This window comes from Haliotis rufescens, unplaced genomic scaffold, assembly GCF_023055435.1.
Source record: "Haliotis rufescens isolate VD_foot unplaced genomic scaffold, xgHalRufe1.0.p SCAF_9, whole genome shotgun sequence".
NCBI lineage: Eukaryota > Metazoa > Mollusca > Gastropoda > Lepetellida > Haliotidae > Haliotis > Haliotis rufescens.
In genome coordinates, this window is record NW_025964383.1 from 17717929 (window position 1) to 17744644 (window position 26716).

The following is a 26716-nucleotide window of genomic DNA, read 5'->3' on the forward strand; positions in this document are numbered from 1 at the left end:
AAACACCTGATAGAAAACTTTACACAAGCATGTGATATGTGACAAATCGAATTCAATTATGAAAATAAAGGAACGGTTTTCTTTGATCGAAAAGGCGAATTGTTTGGCGACTAGTTTCCTCTATATAATGTGTCTTTACGCATGTTTTGTGACCATAGCAACATCCAACAGAATACAAAGATGTAAAAAATGTGCAGGTTTTTTTGGATGGTGGTGGGTGGGGTGGGGGGGGGTGGGGGGGTGGGGGGGTGGTAGTCATGTTCAACAAATTACTGCTAAAATGCGATATATTGTGGTACATATCGCAATACATGAATCATTATTGCAATCAAATTGCAATATGAAATTCAGGTCAAGGCCCATCACTGTTGACAACCTATTCTTCTTCGAAATTCCATGGGGATATTTAGCAGTAGTCAGTTGGGTGTTCACGCCCCTGTGAAATGTTAATGTCTCACTTGAATGTCTCGCCCTGTTGTTCCATCAAATTAAGTCGTTATACAGATTTATAGGAAAGTCGAATAATTGTGGACGTATTATTCAGTTTACTGAATTCCTCGTAACCTTTTCAGTTGACAAATGACTTGGAAGGATGATTAATTACCCTTGCAATTGAAACAAATTGGAAAAATCATTATCTTTTCTGAATACTTCTTATATAAAAACCTGGGATGTTCTGTGACATCGAGCACATCGACTGCATGCTGCCAGGATGAAGTTTGTGATGTGTGTTGCTACTGCTCTCCTCTCATGTGGTAGGTAACCATTATATTGTAGCATGTTTCAGTATGTATACATGACAGACTAACGAAACGAATTGCATACCATAAGCATGCCAGCCAGCACATAATGATCGTTGATTTAAATCCCAGATACATCCTCATTATAATCCTTACCACGCTACCTCATTACACTGGTATATAACAGAAAACTGTTAAAAGCGGCGTTTAACATTACATGCAATGATTCCGTCGATGTGGTCACTTTGTGTGGACGCAAGTTGACATATATGTGTCACAACTTACTGTGTTTCTCGAGAATGCATAATTGTCAACAACTTTTGGTTGGATCTAAAACAATTCTTAACTGATGTACAATATTGATCAATTTACTAAGAAAGAAATTCTTTTGGGATTCTTAATAACATCTTTCTTAATAATATTGTAATAGCAGCAAAACGGCACATTGACATATGAGTATAAAATGGTTAAAGGCCTGCTACTCCGAATTCATAAAAGTTATTATATTATGTTGTTGTGTTGTGTTGTGTTGTGTTGTGTGTTGTGTTGTGTTGTGTTGTGTTGTGTTGTGTTGTGTTGTGTTGTGTTGAAGAATGTATTGCCAGAAATAATACAATACATCGCTTCAACGTGAAATTGGGACTTTTTGCTGATATATTAAATCCCCGTACATAACCACTCATACTTTTATCTTCATATATAATAAATCCACTACAACAGCATTTAATCACTAGTTGATATGTATTCATCATCACATGCTCGTGAAATCGTCGGAATCGCACAATCGAGACTCTTTTTTTTAATACGGAAAGGTTTTTGTCGCTTTTATTCAAGTTTCCTATCATGTATTTTACCACCAGCAAAATTGTGCGATACATACTACATTATATTGAAGTCTTGGTAAAGACTATTACGGCACTATTACCTTCGTTGACAATTATATCCTTCTCTGTGTAACCTTCCAGTGTCCGGTCTTGAGTGGCCTACGAGGAGAGAGATTGTACCGGATACATCTAGTGCATGTCAGAACGTTTATGCACAAATATTTGGGATCATGTTTAGACCAAGGTTTAGCAATCTTATCGAAGATGGCAGACTGAGCCTTGATTGCAGGTTAGTATCGTAATTCGCTAATGAAATATTTTTAAACAATAATTGTTAAGCTGTTTCCTTTCAGAGAAAGTAATCGTCAACCTCTGACGAGTGAGTGAGTGAGTTAAAATTAACGTCGCATCGGCATTATTCCAGCCATATTGCGACGACACCAAGTTAATAAGTGTACAATTGAGTCATTTATGCAAAGTTACATTTAAAAACAATTTATGAAACATATTTGAGCATAACAATATCATGTATACATTTTTAAAACACGGCTAATGGCCACCGGTAACCAAAGCTAGGCCACCTCGCTGGGGATCATGGGGACTTACACTACCTCCGTTTCCTGCATGATACCCCAGCACCCATCACTTTAGCTACTGGTGGTTGTGCACGATACTAGCCAATATTAAAAATACTCAGCAATGAGTAGGCTTAAAAACACTGGTTGATGATATTTCCTATCATGAAAATTATTCCAAGGTGCAGTCGATTGCTACAAAGTTGTTCTAACAAGGAAATCAGTCCACTTTCAGTAATGATGAATATCGTAACTCTCCCATAGCCTAGAGTGTTATTGATGTCAATTCTTGATATTTGTACTGCCATGGAGACATGAACAATTGCCATGCATCGGTAGTTCGAGCAACCATTACACTCGTTAATCCTAACCATACAATCCCATGCGTTTGTTATATGCTACATAGTAGAAGTCGGGTAAAGTTACAAGAGAAATTTTGTAAATATGACAACTTCTTACTAACTATTATTTAATGTGCCATATTCATAAAGCGGTTATTATTTTCACCGAACCACAGCAACATTGATAATGAAGAGGTTGGCACACATACAAATTAACTGAATTACCAACGACTTACATTCTACCTTCAGAATATATTATATTTTCTCTTTGCAGCCAAAAGACGCTGACAAGAGCAGATGAATGCCAACGATTTTCAGGGTCTGTGAGAAGATCACGTTTCACAAATAAACATCTGAACATTGCCCTCAATACCTTCTGTAACCACAAACCAGGTATACGCATGTCCACCTTTCTAAGAGCAGCTGCTTCTGAAATGTTAGCCCGTGTACCACCTTGAGTGACATGTTGATTCCTTAAATTAATTGACAATGCTATCCAAGATTACCACGATTTACTATGGCAGATGTGTTTAACTTTACAAGACCTTCATCAATAACTATCGGATGCTATGTGTTGAATTCATCAAATCTTACAGAAATCGAAGGAGAGGCGTCATGTTGGACCAGTGAAGAATTGCCGGACACTGTTGTTTCATGTGCACAACAAGACAGGTAGGGTGACTGTACAAGTGTCCATTGGCATCTACTGAATAAATAACTTAAGACAACTTAGTCATGTAGATTAACTATACCTTCTGTACATCTAGATGTCTAGATAAAACATATGGATTGATAGACTATACAATGCGTACATCTTGAATCCGAATTATAACATACATGGATAGGTGAACTGTTTATTGTGTACATCTACAGGTGAAATCATAAGAGGTGAAATAGGATTCCCTTTCTCTCAAAATGACGGCCGTTCTGCGTTATATTGTGAAAAACATGCGTTTTCGATCTGCGATCGGTTCCGTCATAAATGCCTGTCTGTGCAAAGTAGCGTCTGTAACTTCTGGAGAAGAATAATCTTCGAGGAAGAATTCACCTTCTAAGTATAAATGACGATGAAGACGACAGAAAGTGACCTTTTAATACAAGGAGTATTGGCCGTAGGTACCGGGGATTCAGACGATAAATACATTCGGCACGTATCTGTGTGACTTCAATTACCTCGTATTTCATCACAAGGAATTAATTCTAACTGACATGTACACAGTGTCGCTATGTGGATGTGTGACGATATGCGGTGTCTGTACGGACATATGGCCCCTTGAAGTGTCCAATACTTTCATGAAATGTAGACAACTTCCATGGATCATTTGTAAATGCATTCGTGATGCACGTAAACTTACTGGATTTTTCCAAGACGTCAGTCCGGTGTCATGCATAAACGTCAGGGCACGTGCGGTAACGCACAATTACCCCATCAAAAGATATCAAAATTGATAATTAGGTCTTTGGAATTTGAAGTAGAATGACTATATGGACGGTGAAATTATCCTTCCGATTTGTGGTCCTTCACAGAATAATATACTCCATAGCTGGGGTATTGCTGAGTGTGGCGTTAAACAAAGAAATAAATGTCGTTATGACGAATCTCCAACTAGTACATGAAGAGATACTAATTAAATTTGTAGTTACAAAGTGAAATTATGCACGGAGACTGTACAGGCTGCACCTGCATTAATGCTTCAATTGTGGGTGAATAGAACAACTGGCAAAAAACACACCACCAACTGATGAACTTTCGTTTGACTTTAAGACCAATATATCAGCTTCCAGCAAGTATGTCAACAGTGACTTACTGTAGTTGGTTGGTTTATTGTTAAACGCCGCACTCAGCAATATTCCAGCTATATGAAGGCGGTCTGTAAATAATCGAGACTGAACCAGACAACCCAGTGATTGATATCATGAGCATCGATCCACCAAATTGGAATACGATGACATGCATCAACCAAGTCAGCGAGCCTGACCACCCGATCCCGTTAGTCCCCTCTTACGACAAGCATAGTCTCCTTTTACGGCAGGCATATTGACCTTAATAACCTTGATTATTATAAAAAAGACACTTGCGATGAGATAATTGCAATATATGAATCAAATCTCTCCATTAACGCGAGTGCCATATTTGGCAACAAGATGTACAATATACATGTAATTATTTACTAAATATCTTTATTCTGTTTCAGGCGTGCTTTTGCAATTGCTGAGTGTGCTGACCAAAATGTGAGCAATCTCAGAGAGTGTACCAACACTACTGGCGCCATCTTCCGGCAACTGATTTTGGATATTTTTCCTTAGACGTATCCATGCAAACACACCTTCCGATAAAAGTGGAGCAAAACATCATGTTATGTTTGAATCTTAATAAATGAGTCTGAATTTCGACCATCGTTTCTTTAGCATTCTAGTAGCATGCCTGTGTTTCTGGTACATAGCACTTTTTGTCAAATGTCGACAACACGAGAATGCGACATTTGGACATGATGCAAAATCTCGCAATCCCGCAATCTGGACTTGTCAAATTAGGCTACAAAAACACGAAATCGCGAGAATGCGACAATTCATTTTCGCCCACATCAGAAGTCCTGTTGTCATGCCTCTTTCATGCTCTTTATTGTCCAAGTAGCATTTAGCAAACTTATGACTTGAGCTTGAAAATTCTATGTAATGTTCATACACAAAGTCTTATGTAGTGTATTCAAGTCCTCTCCCGTTTGTTACAGTCTTATTAAGACCATCAACATACTCAGTATAATTTAACAAAAGACAGTGATACCAATACTTTGATATTAGATGTTATGTGTTCATTTCGGGAAGATTCGTAGATCAGTCAAAGATCACTAACTACTACTACTACTACTACTACTACTACTACTACTACTACTTCTACTACTACTACTACTACTACTACTATTACTACTACTACTACTACTACTACTACTACTACATCATAACAATACGTCCGACGATTACAAAACTAAACATTAACGCGTGGCACACTTTGGCAGCAGATATGCATACTTGTTTACTACATATGTATATTCTGCCTACAGGAATGTTTGGTTCGTTGGATATGGTTGGTTAGATGTATATGCCAATAAACCATTTTAAAACAATTGGTCCAAAACAACATGGAACAGGAGGTTTTATTTTACATTAAATATGTCTGCAGCACTACCATCATTTCGTTTATTTATAAATGGTATTGACAGTTTTATCGTTGTTATCGTCACCTGATTAAATGGTAAAGTTGAAAGATATTCAAGACACACGTCCCAATCAAAGGTTTGAAAGGCAAGCTAGAACAGATTATGGAAAGACGTTGTCAAACAGTCAAAGGCAATGTTGAAATATCGAAGCCACTCATTGTGTTCCATAACCACAATATCACTGGCTTTGAAGGAAGCGTTGAAATATAAAGTATCCACATACGGTTGGAAGTCTGTGGGTGCAAAGTAAGGGTTGAATGATACACAGTTGATGATCAGTGTCTAACCGTCACTGGGGTCCAAAGGATATTCAAAATATAAAAGGACATTCGTTCTCACATCATTATATGGTTTAATGGAAGAATTGAAATACTTGTACATTTGCAAATCTCGTTGCTTGTCATCGGCTCAAAGGGAGAGTTGAAGTATAAAAAGATGTGCCTCGTTGTCAGGGGATTTCAAGGGAGAGTTGAAATATGAATGAGTTCTTCAGGACAGGTACTTAGCTAGTGCATTAATATGAAGAGTGATCAACAACTGATTAAGGTGCCTAAATATATTATATTTAATGCCACTATTCACAATTTCAAATGGCAAAAAATGTCGGACTGCTATAAAACTAACTACTCGAAGTGAATATAAAACAACGCGCGTTAAAGGTTTAGTCATCAGTTTCGACTGGTATGTATTATCACTGACATTATGTATTTAAGGCAATGTGCCAAGTCTCGATCTGCTATCAGGAAAACAGGGATACGATGACATGCATCAACCAAGTCAGCGAGTCTGACCACCCGAAATCGTTAGTCGCCTCTTGCGAGAACCACCTCTTACAACAATACTAATGAATACTATCACAGTATGTTTGGAAAATACTGCATATCTTCACACGAGGCGACTAACGGGATCGGGTGGTCAGGCTCGCTGACTTGGTTGTGCATGTCATTGTATCCCAATTGCGTGGATCGATGCTCATGATGTCAATCACTGGATTGTCTGGTTCAGTCTCGATTATTTACAGACCGCCGTCATATAGCTGGAATATTGCTGAGTGCGGCATTTAACCACAGTGACAAATCGAATTCAATTATGAAAATAAAGGAAATTAGCTACGGTTTTCTTTGATCGAAAAGGCGAATTGTTTTGCGACTAGTTTCCTCTATATAATGTGTCTTTACGCATGTTTTGTGACCATAGCAACATCCCACAGAATACAAAGATGTCAAAAATGTGCAGGGAATGGGGGTGGGGGTTATTCATGTTCAACAAATTACTGCTAAAATGCAATATATTGTGGTACATATCGCAATACATGAATCATTATTGCAATCAAATTGCAATATGAAATTCAGGTCAAGGCCCATCACTGTTGACAACCTATTCTTCTTCGAAATTCCATGGGGATATTTAGCAGTAGTCAGTTGGGTGTTCACGCCCCTTTGAAATGTTAATGTCTCACTCGAATGTCTCTCCCTATTGTTCCATCAAATTAAGTAGTTATACAGATTTATTGGAAAGTCGAATAATTGTGGGCGTATAATTCAGTTCACGGAATTCCTCGTAACCTTTTCAGTTGACACATGACTTGGAAGGATGATTACTCTTGCAATTGAAACAAATTGGAAAAACCATTATCTTTTCTGAATACTTCTTATATAAAAACCTGGGATGTTCTGTGACATCGTTCACATCGACTGCATGCTGCCAGGATGAAGTTTGTGATGTTTGTTGCTGCTGTTCTCCTCTCATCTGGTAGGTAACCATTATACTGTAGCATGTTTCAGTATGTATACATGACAGACTAACGAAACGAGTTGCATACCATAAGCATGCCAGCCGGCACATAATGATCGTTGATTTAAATCCCAGATACATCCTCATCATAATCCTTACCACGCTACCTCATTACACTGGTCTATAACAGAAAACTGTTAAAAGCGGCGTTTAGTATCACATGCAATGATTCCGTCGATGTGGTCACTTTGTGTGGACGCTAGTTGACATATATGTGTTACAACTTGCTGTGTTTCTCGAGAATGCATAATTGTCAACAACTTTTGGTTGGATCTAAAACAATTCTTAACTGATGTACAATATTGATAATAAGTCTTTTGGGATGCTTAATAACATCTTTCTCAATAATATTGTAATAGCAGCAATACGACACATTGACATATGAGTATAAAATGGTTAAAGGCCTGCTTCTCCAAATTCATAAAAGTTATTATTATAATTATTATTATTATTATTATTATTATATTAATATTATGTCGAAGAATGTATTGCCAGAAGAAATAATACAATACATCGCTTCAACGTGAAAGGGGGACTTTTTGTTGATATATTAAATCCCCGTACATAACACCTCATACTTTTCTCTTCATATATAATAAATCCACTACAACAGCATTTAATCACTAGTTGATATGGATTCATCAATTCATGCTCACCATAACGTCGGAATCGTACAATCGAGACTTTTTTTTGAATACGGAAAGGTTTTTGTCGCTTTTATTCAAGTTTCCTATCATGTATTTTACCACGAGCAAAATTATGCGATACATACCACATTATATTGAAGTCTTGGTAAAGACTATTACGGCAATATTACCTTCGCTGACAATTATATCCTTCTCTGTGTAACCTTCCAGTGTCCGGTCTTGAGTGGCCTACGAGAAGAGAGATTGTACCAGCTACATCTAGTGCATGTCAGAACGTTTATGCACAAATATTGGGGATCATGTTTAGACCAAGGTTTAGCAATCTTATCGAAGATGGCAGACTGAGCCTTGATTGCAGGTAAGTATCGTAATTCGCTAATAAAAGCTTTTAAAAACAATAATTGTTAAGCTGTTTCCTTTCAGAGAAAGTAATCGTCAACCTCTGACGAGTGAGTGAGTGAGTGAGTTAAAATTTAACGTCGCATCGGCATTATTCCAGCCATATTGCGACGAGACCAAATTTATAAGTTTACAATTGAGTCATTTATGCAAAGTTATATTTAAAAACAATTTACGAAACATATTTGAACATAACAATATCATGCATACATTTTTAAAACACGGGCTAATGGCCACTGGTAACCAAAGCTAGGCCACCTCGCTGGGGATCATGGGGACTTACAGTACCTCGGCTTCCTGCATGATACCCCAGCAGGATTTACGGCATCACTTTAGCTACTGGTGGTTGTGCATAATATTAGCCAATATTAAAAACTACTCAGCAATCAGTAGGCTTAAAAACACTGATTTATCATATTTACTGTCATGAAAATCATTCCAAGGTCCAGTGGATTGCTGAAAAGGTGTTCTAACAAGGATATCAGTCCACTTTCAGTAATTATGCATATCGTAACTCTCCGATAGCCTAGAGTGTTATTAATGTCTACTCTTGATATTTGAATTTGCCACCTTTGTACTGCCATGGAGACATGAACAATTGCCATGCATCGGTAGTTCGAGCAACCATTACACTCATTAAGCGTAACCATACAATCCCATCCGTATGTTATATGCTTACATAGTAGAAGTCGGGTAAAGTTACAAGAGTCATTTAATAAATATGACAACTTCTTACTAACTATTATTTAATGTGCCATATTGATAAAGCTGTTATTATTTTCACCGAACCACCGCAGCATTGATAATGAAGAGGTTGGCACACATACACATTAACTGAATTACCAACGACTTACATTCTACCTTCAGAATATAATTCGAATGTTAGGCAGAAAGACTTGAAATAAATATTTTCTCTTTCCAGCCAGCAGACATTGACAATGGCAGATGAATGCCAACGATCAGGGTATTTGAGAAGATCACATTTCAGAGTTGAACATCTGAACATTGCCCTCAATACCTTCTGTAGCCACAAACCAGGTATACGCATGTCCAGTTTTCTATGAGCAGCTGCTTCTGAAATGTTAGCCCGTGTACCACCTTGAGTGACATGTTGATTCCTTAAATTAATTGACAATGCTATCCAAGATTACTACGATTTATTATGGCAGATGTGTTTAACTTTACAAGACCTTCATAAAAAATTATCAGATGCTATGTGTTGAATTCATCAAATCTTACAGAAATCGAAGGAGAGGCGTCATGTTGGACCAGTGAAGAATTGCCGGACACTGTTGTTTCATGTTCACAACAAGACAGGTAGGGTGACTGTACAAGTGTCCATTGACATCTACTGAATAATACCTTAAGACAACTTAAACAGGCAGATTAACTATACCTTCTGTACATCTAGATGTCTAGATAAAACATATGGATTGATAGACTATACAATGCGCACATCTTGAAGCCGAATTATAACATACATGGATAGGTGAACTGTTTATTGTGTACATCTACAGGTGAAATCATAATAGGTGAAATAGGATTCCCTTTGTCACAAAATGACGGGGCAGCTCTAACTGTAAGCAGGTTCCCCAAGTGTGATGGTCCCAGTGTTTGTGTTACTAACAGCATCGACACAATGCCCCTATATATATATGAGTATGTGAGTGAGTATGCTTTTACGTCCCTTGGGCACACAAGAAACCTACGATTGTGAGTTCGATTATGTTCCTTCGATTATGTTCCTAGGTTGTCAGCACCATAGTATTACCTGAATCACTTTGGGCTTTCCTCCAAAACTAAGCTGACTTCCCGTGATATAATTGCAATTCTGTCAAAAGCTGCGTTAAACCCAACTCACTCACTCACTAGTCACAAATGCCCTATTGATCAAGGTATTAAGTATTTCCTGAAGTTGGGATAGTGGTGTACTAAGTTAAACAATTAAATAATCGGACATGATTGAACTTTGTTGTTTTCTGAGAGTAAATAATTCAAGCCAATCCGCTGAGTTTTTAGATTTCACATGGTCTTAATGCCATTTGTGTGAGATATGTGTGAATATAAAGAAAGACCTTCCTTCTTAGTATTAAGGGTAATGGTAAATCTTTGAGACAGGCATTCGGGGTACATTTGTTGGACCAAGCAAAATATTTCTCTTCGCAGTGGAAACATCATCTAAGACCTGCCTCACTTCCGGTTTTCCTCCCCCAAGTTGACCTAAATAACAAATTTGCACCTTTATTATTATAATAAAAAAGACACTTGTGACGAGATAATTGCAATATATGAATCAAATCTCTCCATTAACGCGAGTGCCATATTTGGCAACAAGATGTACAATATACATGTTATTATTTACTAAATATGTTTATTCTGTTTCAGGCGTGCTTTTGCTGAGTGTGCTGACCAAAATGTGAGCAATCTCAGAAAGTGCACCAACACCACTGGCGCCATCTTCCGGCAGCTGATTTTGGGTGTTTTTCCTTAGACGTATCCATGCAAACACACCTTCCGATAAAAGTGGAGCAAAACATCATGTTATGTTTGAATCTTAATAAATGAGTCTGAATTTCGACCATCGTTTCTTTAGCATTCTAGTAGCATGCCTGTGTTTCTGGTACATAGCACTTTTTGTCAAATGTCGACTACGCGAGAATGCGACATTTGGACATGATGCAAAATCTCGCAATCCCGCAATCTGGACTTGTCAAATTAGGCCACAAAAACACGAAATCGCGAGAATGCGACAATTCATTTTCTCGCGTTTTAGACACTGTCCGTGCGCATGCGTAATATCATAAGGGTCAAGGCCCATGCCAACATCAGAAGTCCTGTTGTCATGCTTCTTTCATGCTCTGTATTGTCCAAGTAGCATTTAGCAAACTTATGACTTGAGCTTGAAAATTCTATGTAATGTTCATACACAAAGTCTTATGTAGTGTATTCAAGTCCTCTCCCGTTTGTTACAGTCTTATTAAGACCATCAACATACTCAGTATAATTTAACAAAAGACAGTGATACCAATACTTTGATATTAGATATTATGTGTTCATTTCGGGAAGATGCGTAGATCAGTCAAAGAACACTAACTACTACTACTACTACTACTACTACTACTACAACTACTACTACTGCTGCTACTACTACTACTACTACTACTACTACTACTACTACATCATAACAATACGTCCGACGATTACAAAACTAAACATTAACGCGTTGCACACTTTGGCAGCAGATATGCATACCTCTTTACTACATATGTATATTCTGCCTACAGGAATGTTTGGTTCGTTGGATCTGGTTGGTTAGATGTATATGCCAATAAACCATTTAAAAACTATTGGTCCAACATGGAACAGGAGGTTTTATTTTACATTAAATATGTCTGCAGCACTACCATCATTTCGTTTATTTATAAATGGTATTGACAGTTTTATCGTTGTTATCGTCACCTGATTAAAATGGTAAAGTTGAAAGATATTCAAGACACACGTCCCAATCAAAGGTTTGAAAGGCAAGCTAGAACATATTGTGGTAAGACGTTGTCAAACAGTCAAAGGCAATGTTGAAATATCGAAGCCACTCATTGTGTTCCATAACCACAATATCACTGGCTTTGAAGGAAGCGTTGAAATATAAAGTATCCACATACGGTTGGAAGTCTATGGGTGCAAAGTAAGGGTTGAATGATACACAGTTGATGATCAGTGTCTAACCGTCACTGGGGTCCAAAGGATATTCAAAATATAAAAGGACATTCGTTCTCACATCATTATATGGTTTAATGGAAGAATTGAAATACTTGTACATTTGCGAATCGCGTTGCTTGTCATCGGGTCAAAGGGAGAGTTGAAGTATAAAAAGATGTGCCTCGTTGTCAGGGGATTTCAAGGGAGAGTTGAAATATGAATGCGTTCTTCAGAACAGGTACTTAGCTAGTGCATTAATATGAAGGTTGATCAACAACTGATTAAGGGGCCTAAATATATTATATTTAATGCCACTTTTAACAATTTCAAATGGCCAAAAAATGTCGGACTGCTATAAAACTAACTACTCGAAGTGAATATATAAAACAACGCGCGTTGAAGGTTTAGTCATCAGTTTCGACTGGTATGTATTATCGCTGACATTACGTATTTAAGGCAATGTGCCAAGTCTCGATCTGATGTCAGGAAAACAGGGATAGGATGACATGCATCAACCAAGTCAGCGAGTCTGACCACCCGATGACGTTAGCCGCCTCTTGCGACAACCACCTGTTACGACGATACTAATGAATACTATCACAGTATGTTTGGAAAATACCGGTATATTGTGTTTTTCCAACATCTTGCGTATCTTCACACCAGGCGACTAACGGGATCGGGTGGTCAGACTCGCTCACTTGGTTGATGCATGTCATTGTATCCCAATTGCGTGGATCGATGCTCATGATGTCAATCACTGGATTGTCTGGTTCAGTCTCGATTATTTACAGACCGCCGTCATATAGCTGGAATATTGCTGAGTGCGGCGTTTAACAACAAACAAACAAACAAAAACACCTGATAGAAAACTTTACACAAGCATGTGATATGTGACAAATCGAATTCAATTATGAAAATAAAGGAATCGTTTTCTTTGATCGAAAAGGCGAATTGTTGAAATTCAGGTCAAGGCCCATCACTGTTGACAACCTATTCTTCTTCGAAATTCCATGGGGATATTTAGCAGTAGTCAGTTGGGTGTTCATGCCCCTGTGAAATGTTAATGTCTCACTTGAATGTCTCTCCCTATTGTTCCATCAAATTAGTTAGTTATACATATATATAGGAAAGTCGAATAATTGTGGACGTATAATTCAGTTTATGGAATTCCTCGTAACCTTTTCAGTTGACACATGACTTGGAAGGATGATTACTCTTGCAATTGAAACAAATTGGAAAAATCATTATCTTTTCTGAATACTTCTTATATAAAAACCTGGGATGTTCTGTGACATCGTTCACATCGACTGCATGCTGCCAGGATGAAGTTTGTGATGTGTGTTGCTACTGTTCTCCTCTCATCTGGTAGGTAACCGTTATACTGTAGCATGTTTCAGTATTTATACATGACAGACTAACGAAACGAGTTGCATACCATAAGCATGCCAGCCAGCACATAATGATCGTTGATTTAAATCCCAGATACATCCTCATCATAATCCTTACCACGCTACCTCATTACACTGGTCTATAACAGAAAACTGTTAAAAGCGGCGTTTAGTATCACATGCAATGATTCCGTCGATGTGGTCACTTTGTGTGGACGCTAGTTGACATATATGTGTTACAACTTGCTGTGTTTCTCGAGAATGCATAATTGTCAACAACTTTTGGTTGGATCTAAAACAATTCTTAACTGATGTACAATATTGATAATAAGTCTTTTGGGATGCTTAATAACATCTTTCTCAATAATATTGTAATAGCAGCAATACGACACATTGACATATGAGTATAAAATGGTTAAAGGCCTGCTTCTCTAAATTCATAAAAGTTATTATTATTATTATTATTATTATTATTATTATTATTATTATTATTATATTAATATTATGTCGAAGAATGTATTGCCAGAAGAAATAATACAATACATCGCTTCAACGTGAAATGGGGACTTTTTGTTGATATATTAAATCCCCGTACATAACACCTCATACTTTTATCTTCATATATAATAAATCCACTACAACAGCGTTTAATCACTAGTTGATATTGATTCATCAACACATGCTCACCATATCGTCGGAATCGTACGATGGAGACTTATTTTTGAATACGGAAAGTTTTTGTCGCTTTTATTCAAGTTTCCTATCATGTATTTTACCACCAGCAAAATTGTGCGATACATACTACATTATATTGAAGTCTTCGCAGACAATTATATCCTTCTCTGTGTGACCTTCCAGTGTCCGGTCTTGAGTGGCCTACGAGGAGAGAGATTGTACCAGCTACATCTAGTGCATGTCAGAACGTTTATGCACAAATATTTGGGATCATGGTAAGACCAAGGTTTAGCAATCTTATCGAAGATGGCAGACTGAGCCTTGATTGCAGGTAAGTATCGTAATTAGCTAATAAAATATTTTAAAATAATTAATTTTTAAGCTGTTTCCTTTCAGAGAAAGTATTCGTCAACCTCTGACGAGTGAGTGAGTGAGTTAAAATTTAACGTCGCATCGGCATTATTCCAGCCATATTGCGACGAGACCAAGTTAATAAGTTTACAGTTGAGTCGTTTATGCAAAGTTACATTTAAAAACAATTTATGAAACATATTTGAGCATAACAATATCATGCATACATTTTTAAAACACAGGCTAATGCCCACCGATAACCAAAGCTAGGCCACCTCGCTGGGGATCATGAGGACTTACAGTACCTCGGCTTCCTTCATAATACCCCTGCAGGATTTACGGCATCACTTTAGCTACTGATGGTTGTGCATAATACTAGCCAATATTAAAAAATATTCAGCAATTAGTAGGCTTAAAAACACTGGTTTATGATATATCATATCATGAAAATCATTCCAAGGTCTAGTCGATTGCTGAAAAGTTGTTCTAATAAGGATATCAGTCCACTTTCAGTAATTGTGTTTATCGTAACTCTCCGATAGCCTAGAGTGTTATTGATGTCAACTATTGATATTTGAATTTGCCACCTTTGTACTGCCATGGAGACATGAACAATTGCCATGCATCTGCAGTTTGAGCAACCATTACACTCATTAATCGTAACCATACAATCCCATCCGTATGTGATATGCTACATAGTAGAAGTCGGGTAAAGTTACAAGAGTCGTTTTGTAAATATGACAACTTCTTACTAACTATTGTTTAATGTGCCATATTGATAAAGCTGTTATTATTTTCACCGAACCACCGCAGCATTGATAATGAAGAGGTTGGCACACATACACATTAACTTAATTACCAACGACTTACATTCTACCTTCAGAATATAATTCGAATGTTAGGCAGAAAGACTATAAATAAATATTTTCTCTTTCCAGCCAGCAGACATTGACAATGGCAGATGAATGCCAACGATCAGGGTATTTGAGAAGATCACATTTCAGAGTTGAACATCTGAACATTGCCCTCAATACCTTCTGTAGCCACAAACCAGGTATACGCATGTCCAGTTTTCTATGAGCAGCTGCTTCTGAAATGTTAGCCCGTGTACCGCATTGAGTGACATGTTGATTCCTTAAATTAATTGACAATGCTATCCAAGATTTACTACGATTTACTATGGCAGATGTGTTTAACTTTACAAGGCCTTCATAAATAGCTATCAGATGTTATGTGTTGAATTCATCAAATCTTACAGAAATCGAGGGAGAGGCGTCATGTTGGACCAGTGAAGAATTGCCAGAGACTGTTGTTTCATGTTCACAACAAGACAGGTAGGGTGACTGTACAAGTGTTCATTGACATCTACTGAATAATACCTTAAGACAACTTAAACAGGCAGATTAACTATACCTTCTGTACATCTAGATGTCTAGATAAAACATATGGATTGATAGACTATACAATGCGTACATCTTGAAGCCGAATTATAACATACATGTGAAGGTGAAATTTTAAGAGGTGAAATAGGATTCCCTTTGTCACAAAATGACGGGCGTTCTGCGTTATATTGTGAAAAACATCCGTTTTCGATCTGCGATCGGTTCCATTATGAATGCCTGTCTATGCACAGTATCGTCTGTTAGTTCTTGTGAAGAATAATATTCGAGGAAGAATTCACCTTTCTAAGTATAAATGACGATGGAGACGACAGAAAGTGACATTTCAATGCAAGGAGTATTCCGTAGGTACCGGAAGTTCAGACGATAAGATCATTCGGAACGTTTCTGTGTGACTTCAATTACCTCGTATTTCATCACAACGAATTAATTCTAACTGGCATGTACACAGTGTCGCTATGTGGATGTGTGACGATATGTGGTGTCTGTACGGACATATGGCCCCTTGAAGTGTCCAATACCTTCATGAAATGTAGACAACTTCCATGGATCATTTGGTAAATGCATTCGTGATGCATGTAAACTTACTGGATCTTTGTAAGACATAAGTCCGGTGCCAGTCACAAACGTCAGGGCGCGTGCGGTAACGCACAATTACCCCATCAAAAGATATCTAAATTGATAATTAGGTCTTTGGAACTTTCAGTAGAATGACTATACGGACGGTGTAATTATCCTTCTGATTTGTGGTCCTTCACAGAATAAAATACTCAATAGCTGGGGTATTGCTGAGTGTGGCGTTAAACAAAGAAATAAATATGGTTATGAGGAATCTCCAACTAGTGCATGAAGAGATACTAATGAAATTTGTTGTTACAAAGTGAAACTATGCACGGAGACTGTACAGGTTGCACCTGCATTAATGCTTCAATTGTGAGTGAATAGAACAACTGGCAAAAAAACACACCACCAACTGATGGACTTTCGTTTGACTTTAAGACCAATATCTCAGCTTCCAGCAAGTATCTAAACAGTGACTTACTGTAGTTGGTTTGTTTGTTGTTTTACGCCGCACTCAGCAATATTCCAGCTATATGAAGGCGGTCTGTAAGTAATCGAGTCTGGACCAGACAACCCAGTGATTGATATCATGAGCATCGATCCATGCAATTGGGATACGATAACATGCATCAACCAAGTCAGCGAGCCTGACCACCCGATCCCGTTAGTCGCCTCTTACGACAAGCATAGTCTCCTTTTACGGCAAGCATGGGTTGCTGAAGACAAATTCTACCCCGATGTGTCAAATTTGAAAAAAACAGAAAATTCTTATAAAATACTTTAAACCGTAAATTTGTCCTGTAATCAAAAGAAAACGGCTGTTAAATCATGTTTTTATGAACCACTATCGGATTGTGGCTGTTAGACCATTACTGATCGATCTAATAAATCTATATTCATGAAGCGTCAGAGAAACACTCTCAGCCAAATGTTTTCATTTTGACAGTCCAAGCAGAAATTCCGATCCATTTGCACAAACATACATCTTATCAAGGTGGAAGCAAATTGGACGCCCATGAGGATGCCTTTTTCTTGCATAAATGTCCTGTCCCCAAATTTCATATAGACGTTATGCACAAGCGAAGTCGAATACTGGTATTTCACATATTGTTTTCTCAGCAAACCACAGATGACATTTGCTTTCAGTATTGACACATTATCCTGACCCTTTGGAAATAGTGATGAACCTATATAAATGGTCACCACGTTAGTGACAAATGGGGGACAGGGGTGGCCCAATCATCTTAGGCGCCGCGATTCGCTGTCCAGAATTGCGTCCCTTGGGCACGCAAGAAACCTATGATTGTGAGTTCGAATCCAGGTTCTCCCCGATTATGTTTCTAGGTTGTCAGCACCATACCTGAATCACTTCAGGCTTTCCTCCCACATTAAGCTGACACGCCGTGATATAAGTGAAATACTGTTAAAAGCGGCGTTAAACCCTACACGCTCACTCGTGACCAATGCCCTATTGATCAAGGTATTAAGTATGTCCTGAAGTTGGGATAGTGGTGTACTAAGTTAAACAATCAAATGTTCTGACATGATTGAACTTTGTTGTTTTCTGAGAGTAAACAATTCAAGCCAATCCGCTGAGTTTTTAGATTTCACATGGTCTTAATGCCATTTGTCTGAGATACTTGTGATTGTAAAGAAAGACCTTCCTTCTTAGCATTAAGGGTAATGGTAAATCTTTGAAACGGGGGTACATTTGTTGGACCAAGCAAAATATTTCTCTTTGTAGTGGAAACATCATCTAAGACCTGCCTCAGTTCCTGTTTTCCTGCCTTAAGATGACCTAAATAACAAATTTGCACCTTTATTATCATAAAAAAGACACTTGTGATGAGATAATTGCAATGTATGAATCAAATCTCTCCATGAGCGCGAGTGCCATATTTGGCGACAAGATGTACAATATACATGTTATTATTTACTTAATATGTTTATTCTGTTTCAGGCGTGCTTTTGCTGAGTGTGTTTACCAAAATGTGAGCAATCTCAGAAAGTGTACCAACACCACTGGCGCCATCTTCCGGCAACTGGTTTTGGATATTTTTCCTTAGATGTATCCATGCAAACACACCTTCCGATAAAAGTGGAGCAAAACATCATGTTATGTTTGAATCTTAATAAATGAGTCTGAATTTCGACCATCGTTTCTTTAGAATTCGAGTAGCATGCCGGTGTTTCTGGTACATAGCACTTTTTGTCAAATGTTGAGAACGCGAGAATGTGACATTTAGACATGATGCAAAATCTCGCAATCCCGCAATCTGGACTTGTCAAATTAAGCCACAAAGACACGAAATCGCGAGAATGCGACAATTCATTTTCTCGCGTTTTAGACGCTGTCCATGCGCATGCGTAATATCATAAGGGTCAAGGCGCATGCCCACACCAGAAGTCCTGTTGTCATGCTCTTTATTGTCCAAGTAGCATTTAGCAACTTATGACTTTAGCTTGAAAATCCTATGTAATTTTCATACACAAAGTCTTATGTAGTGTATTCAAGTCCTCTCCCGTTTGTTACAGTCTAATTAAAACCATCAACATACTCAGTATAATTTAACAAAAGACAGTGATACCAATACTTTGATATAGTTTCCTGTATATAATGTGTCTTTACGCATGTTTGGTGACCATAGCAACATCCAACAGAATACAAAGATGTAAAAAAAATTCAGGGATGGGGGTTGGGGGTTGGGGGGGTATTCATGTTCAACAAATTACTGCTAAAATGCAATATATTGTGGTACATATCGCAATACATGAATCATTATTGCAATCAAATTGCAATATGAAATTCAGGTCAAGGCCCATCACTGTTGACAACCTATTCTATCGGGATATTTAGTTGTAGTCAGTTGGGTGTTCACGCCCCTTTGAAATGTTAATGTCTCACTTGAAAGTCTCTCCCTATTGTTCCATCAAATTAAGTAGTTATACAGATTTATAGGAAAGTCGAATAATTGTGGACGTATTATTCAGTTTATGGAATTCCTCGTAACCTTTTAAGTTGACACATGACTTGGAAGGATGATTACTCTTGCAATTGAAACAAATTGGAAAAATCATTAACTTTTCTGAATACTTCTTATATAAAAACCTGGGATGTTCTGTGACATCGAGCACGTCGACTGCATGCTGCCAGGATGAAGTTTGTGATGTGTGTTGCTACTGTTCTCCTCTCATATGGTAGGTAACCGTTATACTGTAGCATGTTTCAGTATTTATACATGGCAGACTAACGAAACGAGTTGCATACCATAAGCATGCCAGCCAGCACATCATGATCGTTGATTTAAATCCCAGATACATCCTCATCATAATTCTTACCACGCTATCTCATTACACTGGTCTATAACAGAAAACTGTAAAAAGCGGCGTTTAACATCACATGCAATGATTCCGTCGATGTGGTCACTTTGTGTGGACGCTAGTTGACATATATGTGTTACAACTTGCTGTGTTTCTCGAGAATGCATATTTTTTTATTATTATTATTATTATTATTATTATTATTATTCCACTTTTTTTGTCGTACAGCATTTCATTCATATTAATGTTCATACAGCGATTCTTAAAACAACAACAGAACAGGGGTATATGAACTCGGATAATGCAGTATTTGAGTTGATATGGTTACAAAAATAGTTTGTGGCAGCTGGACCAAAACTTCACAAACTTGTTGTAGTTACAGTTAGAGTAAGCTATCGCTTTAGTTATAAAGTAGTAATTTGCCAACTCTCTCTGGATCAACTCGAAAGACATTTTTTTCTTTTTAAGATAAAATTTGAATATAGTATCCTTAATGACAAGGCATATAGCATTTAATGGATCATTTCCTTTAAATGGAAAGCCCAGTAAAACGTTTTCTTTGGTGAAATTGATATGAATTTCCGCCTTATTATTTATCCATCTTTCAAGTTCGGCCCAGAGAGAGCTAGCGTTTTCACAATTCCATAGTACATGAGAAATGTCAGCAATAACTTTATCACAACTTGTACACAAGGGAGAATCTTTATATCCCACTTTAAATAGGTATTTACCAACTGGAAGTATTTGATTAATGATTCTGTACTGAAGCCAACGCAATTGCACACTATCAGTACATCGGAAGGGTATTTCATTTATATTTTTCCATTCATAATCTGTATAATATTTTATTTCATTTTCCCATTGCTGATTGGCTGATGTCCTCTGAAATGTTGAACTCAATAGCACATCATAGTAGTATTTTGAACCCTTTGGACTCTTCATAAGTACATGAATGTTAAATGGTTAAATTGGGGCTACCAATGGTGTAACATCATAAGTTTCTAAAGATTTTAAATAAACATTTATAGCATTTCTTACTCCGTAAAAGGTTAAACGATTACACGAAACATTGTATCTATTCTCAAATTCTAAGTATGAAAGAAGTCGGCCCTGATGATCTACCAAATCATTGATATATTTTACTCCCACATCATCCCACTTGTTAATAAATATATATTTCCCATCAATCTGCACATTGTCATTGTACCATATATATTGGGAATAAGCATCCTTTCGTGTTTTCTTATGTTTTTCTATATATCGGCCCCAAGACGACACTACATCTCGCCAAAAAGGATTTCTGATAGTCTTGACGATGTGGTCTCTTATGTATTTTGCATCCATTTGAAAAATATCAGATGGGATTATATTAGCCTCAAATATAAACGATTTAAGGGTTGTATTTGATAGATGTATGTGACGAAGCCAAGAAATATTTTGAGATGCAATAATATCTTTTACTAGGGGTACTTTAAAACCACCGTTAGGAATATTGTTCATTACCCTTTCCCTTTTAATTTTATCCGGTTTTTCATTCCAAATAAATCTGAAGCACTTTGCTTGAAATTTATTTATAATATCTTCGGATGGAGCAGGAACAGTAGAAAACAAACGATTAAGTTTTGGTAACAATAATGATTTCAATATTGTATTTCGTCCAAAGGGTGTAAGTATTCTACTTTTCCATAATTGCATTGATTTTTTTATTTCTTTGAATTTATCGTTATAATTTCAAGATCAGTATCAAATTTAATGCCCAATAACTTAAAGTTATCGGTCCAATCGATTTTCATTTTGGGAAGTGGTTTTGTCCGACTACGTTTTTTTTTAACCAATCCATATCAACTTAGTTGAGAATGCATAATTGTCAACAACTTTTGGGGGGATCTAAAACACTTCTTAACGGATGTACAATATTGATCAATTTACGAAGAAAGAAATTCTTTTGGGATGCTTAATAATAATAATAATTATTATTATTATTATTATTATTATATTAATATTATGTCGCTGACAACAATATTCTTCTCTGTGTGACCTTCCAGTGTCAGGTCTAGAGTGGCCTACGAGGAGACAGATTGTACCAGCTACATCTAGTGCATGTCAGAACGTTTATGCACAAATATCGGGGATCATGCAAAGACCAAGGTTTAGAAATCTTATCGCACATGGCAAACTTAGCCTTGATTGCAGGTTAGTATCGTAATTCGCTGATACAATCTTTTAAAAACAATAATTGTCAAGCTGTTTCCTTTCAGAGAAAGTAATAGTCAACCTCTGACGAGTGAGTGAGTATCTTAAAATTTAACGTCGCATCGGCATTTTTCCAGCCATATTGCGACGAGACCAAATTAATAAGTTTACGATAGAGTCATTTATGCAAAGTTATATTTATAAACAATTTATGAAACATATTTGAGCATAACAATATCATGTATACATTTTTAAAACACGGACTAATGGCTACCAGTAACTAAAGCTAGGACACCTCGCTGGGGATTAACAGTACCCCGGCTTCCTGCATGATACCCCAGCAGGATTTACGTCATCACTTTAGCTACTGGTGGTTGTGCATAATACTAGGAATTATGTATATCGTAACTCTCCGATAGCCTAGAGTGTTATTGATGTCAACTCTTGATATTTGTACTGCCATCGAGACATGAACAGTTGCGATGCATTGGTTGTTCGAGCAATCATTACACTCATTAATCGTAACCTTGCAATCCAATCCGTATGTGATATGCTTACATAGCAGAAGTCGGATAAAGTTACAAGAGTCATTTTGTAAATATGACAACTTCTTACTAACTTTTATTTAATGTTCCATATTGATTAAGCTGTTATTATTTTCACCGAACCACCGCAGCATTGATAATGAAGAGGTTGGCACACATACAAATTAACTGAAATACCAACGACTTACATACTACCTTCAGAATATAATTCGAATGTTAGGCAGAAAGACTATAAATAAATATTTTCTCTTTCCAGCCAGCAGACATTGACAGCAGCAGATGAATGCCAACGACCATGGTCTTTGAGAAGATCACTTTTCAAAGTTGAACAGCTGAAAATTGCCCTCAATACCTTCTGTAGCCACAAACCAGGTATACGCATGTCCAGTTTTCTATGAGCAGCTGCTTCTGAAATGTTAGCCCGTGTACCACCTTGATTGACATGTTGATTCCTTAAATTAATTGACAATGTTCTCCAAGATTACTACGATTTATTATGGCAGATGTGTTTAACTTTACAAGACCTTCATAAACAACTATCAGATGCCATGTGTTGAATTCATCAAATCTTTCTGTTACAGAAATCGAGGGAGAGGCGTCATGTTGGACCAGTGAAGAATTGCCGGACACTGTTATTACATGTTCACAACAAGACAGGTAGGGTGACTGTACGAGTGTCCATTGACATCTCCTGAATAAATAACTTAAGACAACTTAGTCATGTAGATTAACTATTACTTCTGTACATCTAGATGTCTAGATAAAACATATGGATTGATAGACTATACAATGCGTACATCTTGAATCCGAATTATAACATACATGGATAGGTGAACTGTTTATTGTGTACATCTACAGGTGAAATGATAAGAGGTGAAATAGGATTCCCTTTGTCACCAAATGACGGCCGTTCTGCGTTATATTGTGAAAAACATGCGTTTTCGATCTGCGATCGGTTCCGTCATAAATGCCTGTCTGTGCACAGTATCGTCTGTAAGTTCTGGTGAAGAATAATATTCGAGGAAGAATTCACCTTTCTAAGAATAAATGACGATGAAGACGACAGAAAGTGACATTTCAATGCAAGGAGTATTGACCGTAGGTACCGGAAGTTCAGACGATAGATACATTCGGAACGTTTCTGTGCGACTTCAATTACCTCGTATTTCATCACAACGAATTAATTCTAACTTGCATGTACACAGTGTCGCTATGTGGATGTGTGACGATATGTGGTGTCTGTGCCCCTTGAAGTGTCCAATACTTTCATGAAATGTAGACGACTGCCATGGACCATTCGTAAATGCTTTCGTGATGCACGTAAACTTACTGGATCTTTGCAAGACATCAGTCCGGTGTCAGTCATAAACGTCAGGGCACGTGCGGTAACGCACAATTACCCTATCAAAAGATATCTAAATTGATAATTAGGTCTTTGGAATTTCAGTAGAATGGCTATACGGACGCTGAAATTATCCTTCCGATTTGTGGTCCTTCACAGAATAAAAAACTCAATAGCTGGGGTATTGCTGAGTGTGGCGTTAAACAAAGAAATAAATATGGTTATGAGGAATTTCCAACTAGTACATGAAGAGATACTAATTAAATTTGTAGTTTCAAAGTGAAATTATGCACGGAGATTGTACAGGTTGCACCTGCATTAATGCTTCAATTGTGGGTGAATAGAACAACTGGCAAAAATCACCCCACCAACTGATGGACTTTCGCTTGACTTTAAGACCAATATATCAGCTTCCAGCAAGTATCTAAACAGTGACTTACTGTAGTTCATTGGTTTGTTGTTTTACGCCGCACTCAGCAATATTCCAGCTATATGAAGGCGGTCTGTAGTTTTCGAGTCTGGACCAGACAATCAAGTGATTGATATCATGAGCATCGATCCACGCAATTGGAATACGATGACATGCATCAACCAAGTCAGCGAGCCTGACCACCCGATCCCGTAAGTCGCCTCTTACGACAAGCATAGTCTCCTTTTACGGCAAGCATGGGTTGCTGAAGACCAATTCTACCCCGAATCTTCACGGGGCGGCTCTAACTGTAAGCAGGTACCCCAAGTGTGATGGTCCCATTGTTCGTGTTACTAACAGCATCGACACAATGCCCCTATATATATGAGTATGTGAGTGAGTATGGTTTTACGCCGCTTTTAGCAATATTCCAGCAATATCACAGCGGGGTGGGCCTAAATATACAAAAATTTGCACTTATATATATATACGGCCAAATGTTAACACTCAATAATTGGCGGATAAAAGCAACAATAAGACACTGTCAAATTTGAAAAAAAAATTTCTTATAAAATATTTTCAACCGGAAATTCGTTCCTGTAAACAAAAGAAAACGGCAGTTAAATCATGTGTTTATGAACCACTATCGGATTATGGCTATTAGGCCATTACTGATCGATTCGATAACTCTATATTCATGAAGCGTCAGAGAAACACTCTCAGCCAAATGTTTTCATTTTGCCAGTCCAAGCAGAAATTCCGATTTATATGCACAAATATACATCTCATGAAGGTGGAAGCAAATTGGACGCCCATGAGGATGCCTTTTTCTTACCTAATTGTCCTGTCCCCAAATTTCCTAAAGACTTTATGCATAAGCGAAGTCGAATACTTGTATTTCACATTTTGTTTTCTCAGCAAACCACAGATGACATTTGCTTTCAGTATTGACACATTATCCTGACCCTTTGGAAATAGTGATGAACCTATATAAATGGTCACCACGTTAGTGACAAATGGGGGACAGGGGTGGCCCAATCATCTTAGGCGCCGCCATTCGCTGTGCAGAGTTGCGTCCCTTGGGCATGCAAGAAACCTATGATTGTGAGTTCGAATCCAGATTCTCCCCGATTATGTTTCTAGGTTGTCAGCACCATACCTGAATCACTTTGGGCTTTCCTCCCACATTAAGCTGACACGCCGTGATATAACTGGAATACTTTTAAAAGCGGCGTTAAACCCTACACGCTCACTCGTGACCAATGCGGTATTGATCAAGGTATGAAGTAGTTCCTGAAGTTGGGATAGTGGTGTACTAAGTTAAACAATCAAATGTTCTGACATGATTGAACTTTGTTGTTTTCTGAGAGTAAATAATTCAAGCCAATCCGTTTTTAGATTTCACATGGTCTTAATGCCATTTGTCTGAGATACTTGTGAATGTAAAGAAAGACCTTCCCTTAGTATTAAGGGTAACGGTAAATCTTTGAGACAGGCATTCGGGGGTACATTTGTTGGACCAAGCAAAATATTTATCTTCGTATTTGAAACATCATCTAAGACCTGCCTCAGTTGACTTTAATAACAAATTTGCACCTTTATTATTATAAAAAAGACACTTGCGATGAGATAATTGCAATATTTGAATCAAATCTCTCCATTAACGCGAGTGCTATATTTGGCGACAAGATGTACAATATACATGTTATTATTTACTAAATATCTTTATTCTGTTTCAGTCGTGCTTTTGCTGAGTGTGCTGACCAAAATGTGAGCAATCTCAGAGAGTGTACCAACACTACTGGCGCCATCTTCCGGCAACTGATTTTGGATATTTTTCCTTAGACGTATCCATGCAAACACACCTTCCGATAAAAGTGGAGCAAAACATCATGTTATGTTTGAATCTTAATAAATGAGTCTGAATTTCGACCATCGTTTCTTTAGCATTCTAGTAGCATGCCTGTGTTTCTGGTACATGCACTTTTGTCAAATGTCGACTACGCGAGAATGCGACATTTGGACATGATGCAAAATCTCGCAATCCTGCAATCTGGACTTGTCAAATTAGGCCACAAAGACACGAAATCACGAGAATGCCACAATTCATTTTCTCGCGTTTTAGACGCTGTCCATGCGCATGCGTAATATCATAAGGGTCAAGGCGCATGCCAACATCAGAAGTCATGCCTCTTTCATGCTCTTTATTGTCCAAGTAGCATTTAGCAAACTTATGTCTTTAGCTTGAAAATTCTATGTATTGTTCATACACAAAGTCTTATGTAGTGTATTCAAGT

At 37.5% G+C, this 26716-nt stretch overlaps 4 protein-coding genes across 5 annotated transcripts in view; all 4 read left to right on the forward strand.

Moving 5' to 3' along the window:
- LOC124119850 overlaps positions 1-26349 on the forward strand; it is a 33467-nt gene extending 7118 nt beyond the window's left edge. The window contains exons 1-5 of one of the 2 annotated variants that reach the window (XM_048390863.1): positions 19660-19807; positions 21976-22123; positions 22925-23040; positions 23250-23325; positions 26159-26349. In XM_048390863.1, the coding sequence (XP_048246820.1) occupies positions 19765-19807; positions 21976-22123; positions 22925-23040; positions 23250-23325; positions 26159-26264 (489 nt within the window). In that variant the 5' untranslated portion in view covers positions 19660-19764 and the 3' untranslated portion in view covers positions 26265-26349. Of the gene's footprint in view, positions 1-19659; positions 19808-21975; positions 22124-22924; positions 23041-23249; positions 23326-26158 lie in introns of those variants that run through there. The other variant, XM_048390864.1, reaches the window with a different exon arrangement.
- Positions 646-4872, forward strand: LOC124119847. Its single transcript, XM_048390862.1, has 5 exons — positions 646-755; positions 1706-1853; positions 2755-2873; positions 3077-3152; positions 4676-4872. The coding sequence occupies exons 1-5, from the start codon at positions 713-715 to the stop codon at positions 4785-4787; spliced, it is 498 nt and encodes a 165-aa protein (XP_048246819.1). The 5' UTR covers positions 646-712; the 3' UTR covers positions 4788-4872.
- LOC124119833 lies at positions 7335-11114 on the forward strand. Its single transcript, XM_046482483.1, has 5 exons — positions 7335-7450; positions 8350-8497; positions 9461-9576; positions 9780-9855; positions 10924-11114. Exons 1-5 carry the CDS (start codon positions 7408-7410, stop codon positions 11027-11029), a joined length of 489 nt encoding a protein of 162 aa, XP_046338439.1. The 5' UTR covers positions 7335-7407; the 3' UTR covers positions 11030-11114.
- Positions 13342-18760, forward strand: LOC125371659. The gene is made up of 5 exons (XM_048390866.1): positions 13342-13599; positions 14481-14628; positions 15587-15702; positions 15907-15982; positions 18570-18760. Exons 1-5 carry the CDS (start codon positions 13557-13559, stop codon positions 18673-18675), a joined length of 489 nt encoding a protein of 162 aa, XP_048246823.1. The 5' UTR covers positions 13342-13556; the 3' UTR covers positions 18676-18760.
- Positions 26350-26716: the final 367 nt, after the last annotated feature.

Excerpts from the sequence above, each read along its gene's own strand:
- LOC124119847 (XM_048390862.1), top strand. The coding sequence starts at position 713 with ATGAAGTTTGTGATGTGTGTTGCTACTGCTCTCCTCTCATGTG. Across the intron at positions 1,854-2,754 it reads AGACTGAGCCTTGATTGCAG|CCAAAAGACGCTGACAAGAG; the intron begins GTTAGTATCGTA and ends TTCTCTTTGCAG. Across the intron at positions 3,153-4,675 it reads TCATGTGCACAACAAGACAG|GCGTGCTTTTGCAATTGCTG; the intron begins GTAGGGTGACTG and ends ATTCTGTTTCAG.
- LOC124119833 (XM_046482483.1), top strand. The coding sequence starts at position 7,408 with ATGAAGTTTGTGATGTTTGTTGCTGCTGTTCTCCTCTCATCTG. Across the intron at positions 9,577-9,779 it reads CTTCTGTAGCCACAAACCAG|AAATCGAAGGAGAGGCGTCA; the intron begins GTATACGCATGT and ends CAAATCTTACAG. Across the intron at positions 9,856-10,923 it reads TCATGTTCACAACAAGACAG|GCGTGCTTTTGCTGAGTGTG; the intron begins GTAGGGTGACTG and ends ATTCTGTTTCAG.
- LOC125371659 (XM_048390866.1), top strand. The coding sequence starts at position 13,557 with ATGAAGTTTGTGATGTGTGTTGCTACTGTTCTCCTCTCATCTG. Across the intron at positions 15,703-15,906 it reads CTTCTGTAGCCACAAACCAG|AAATCGAGGGAGAGGCGTCA; the intron begins GTATACGCATGT and ends CAAATCTTACAG. Across the intron at positions 15,983-18,569 it reads TCATGTTCACAACAAGACAG|GCGTGCTTTTGCTGAGTGTG; the intron begins GTAGGGTGACTG and ends ATTCTGTTTCAG.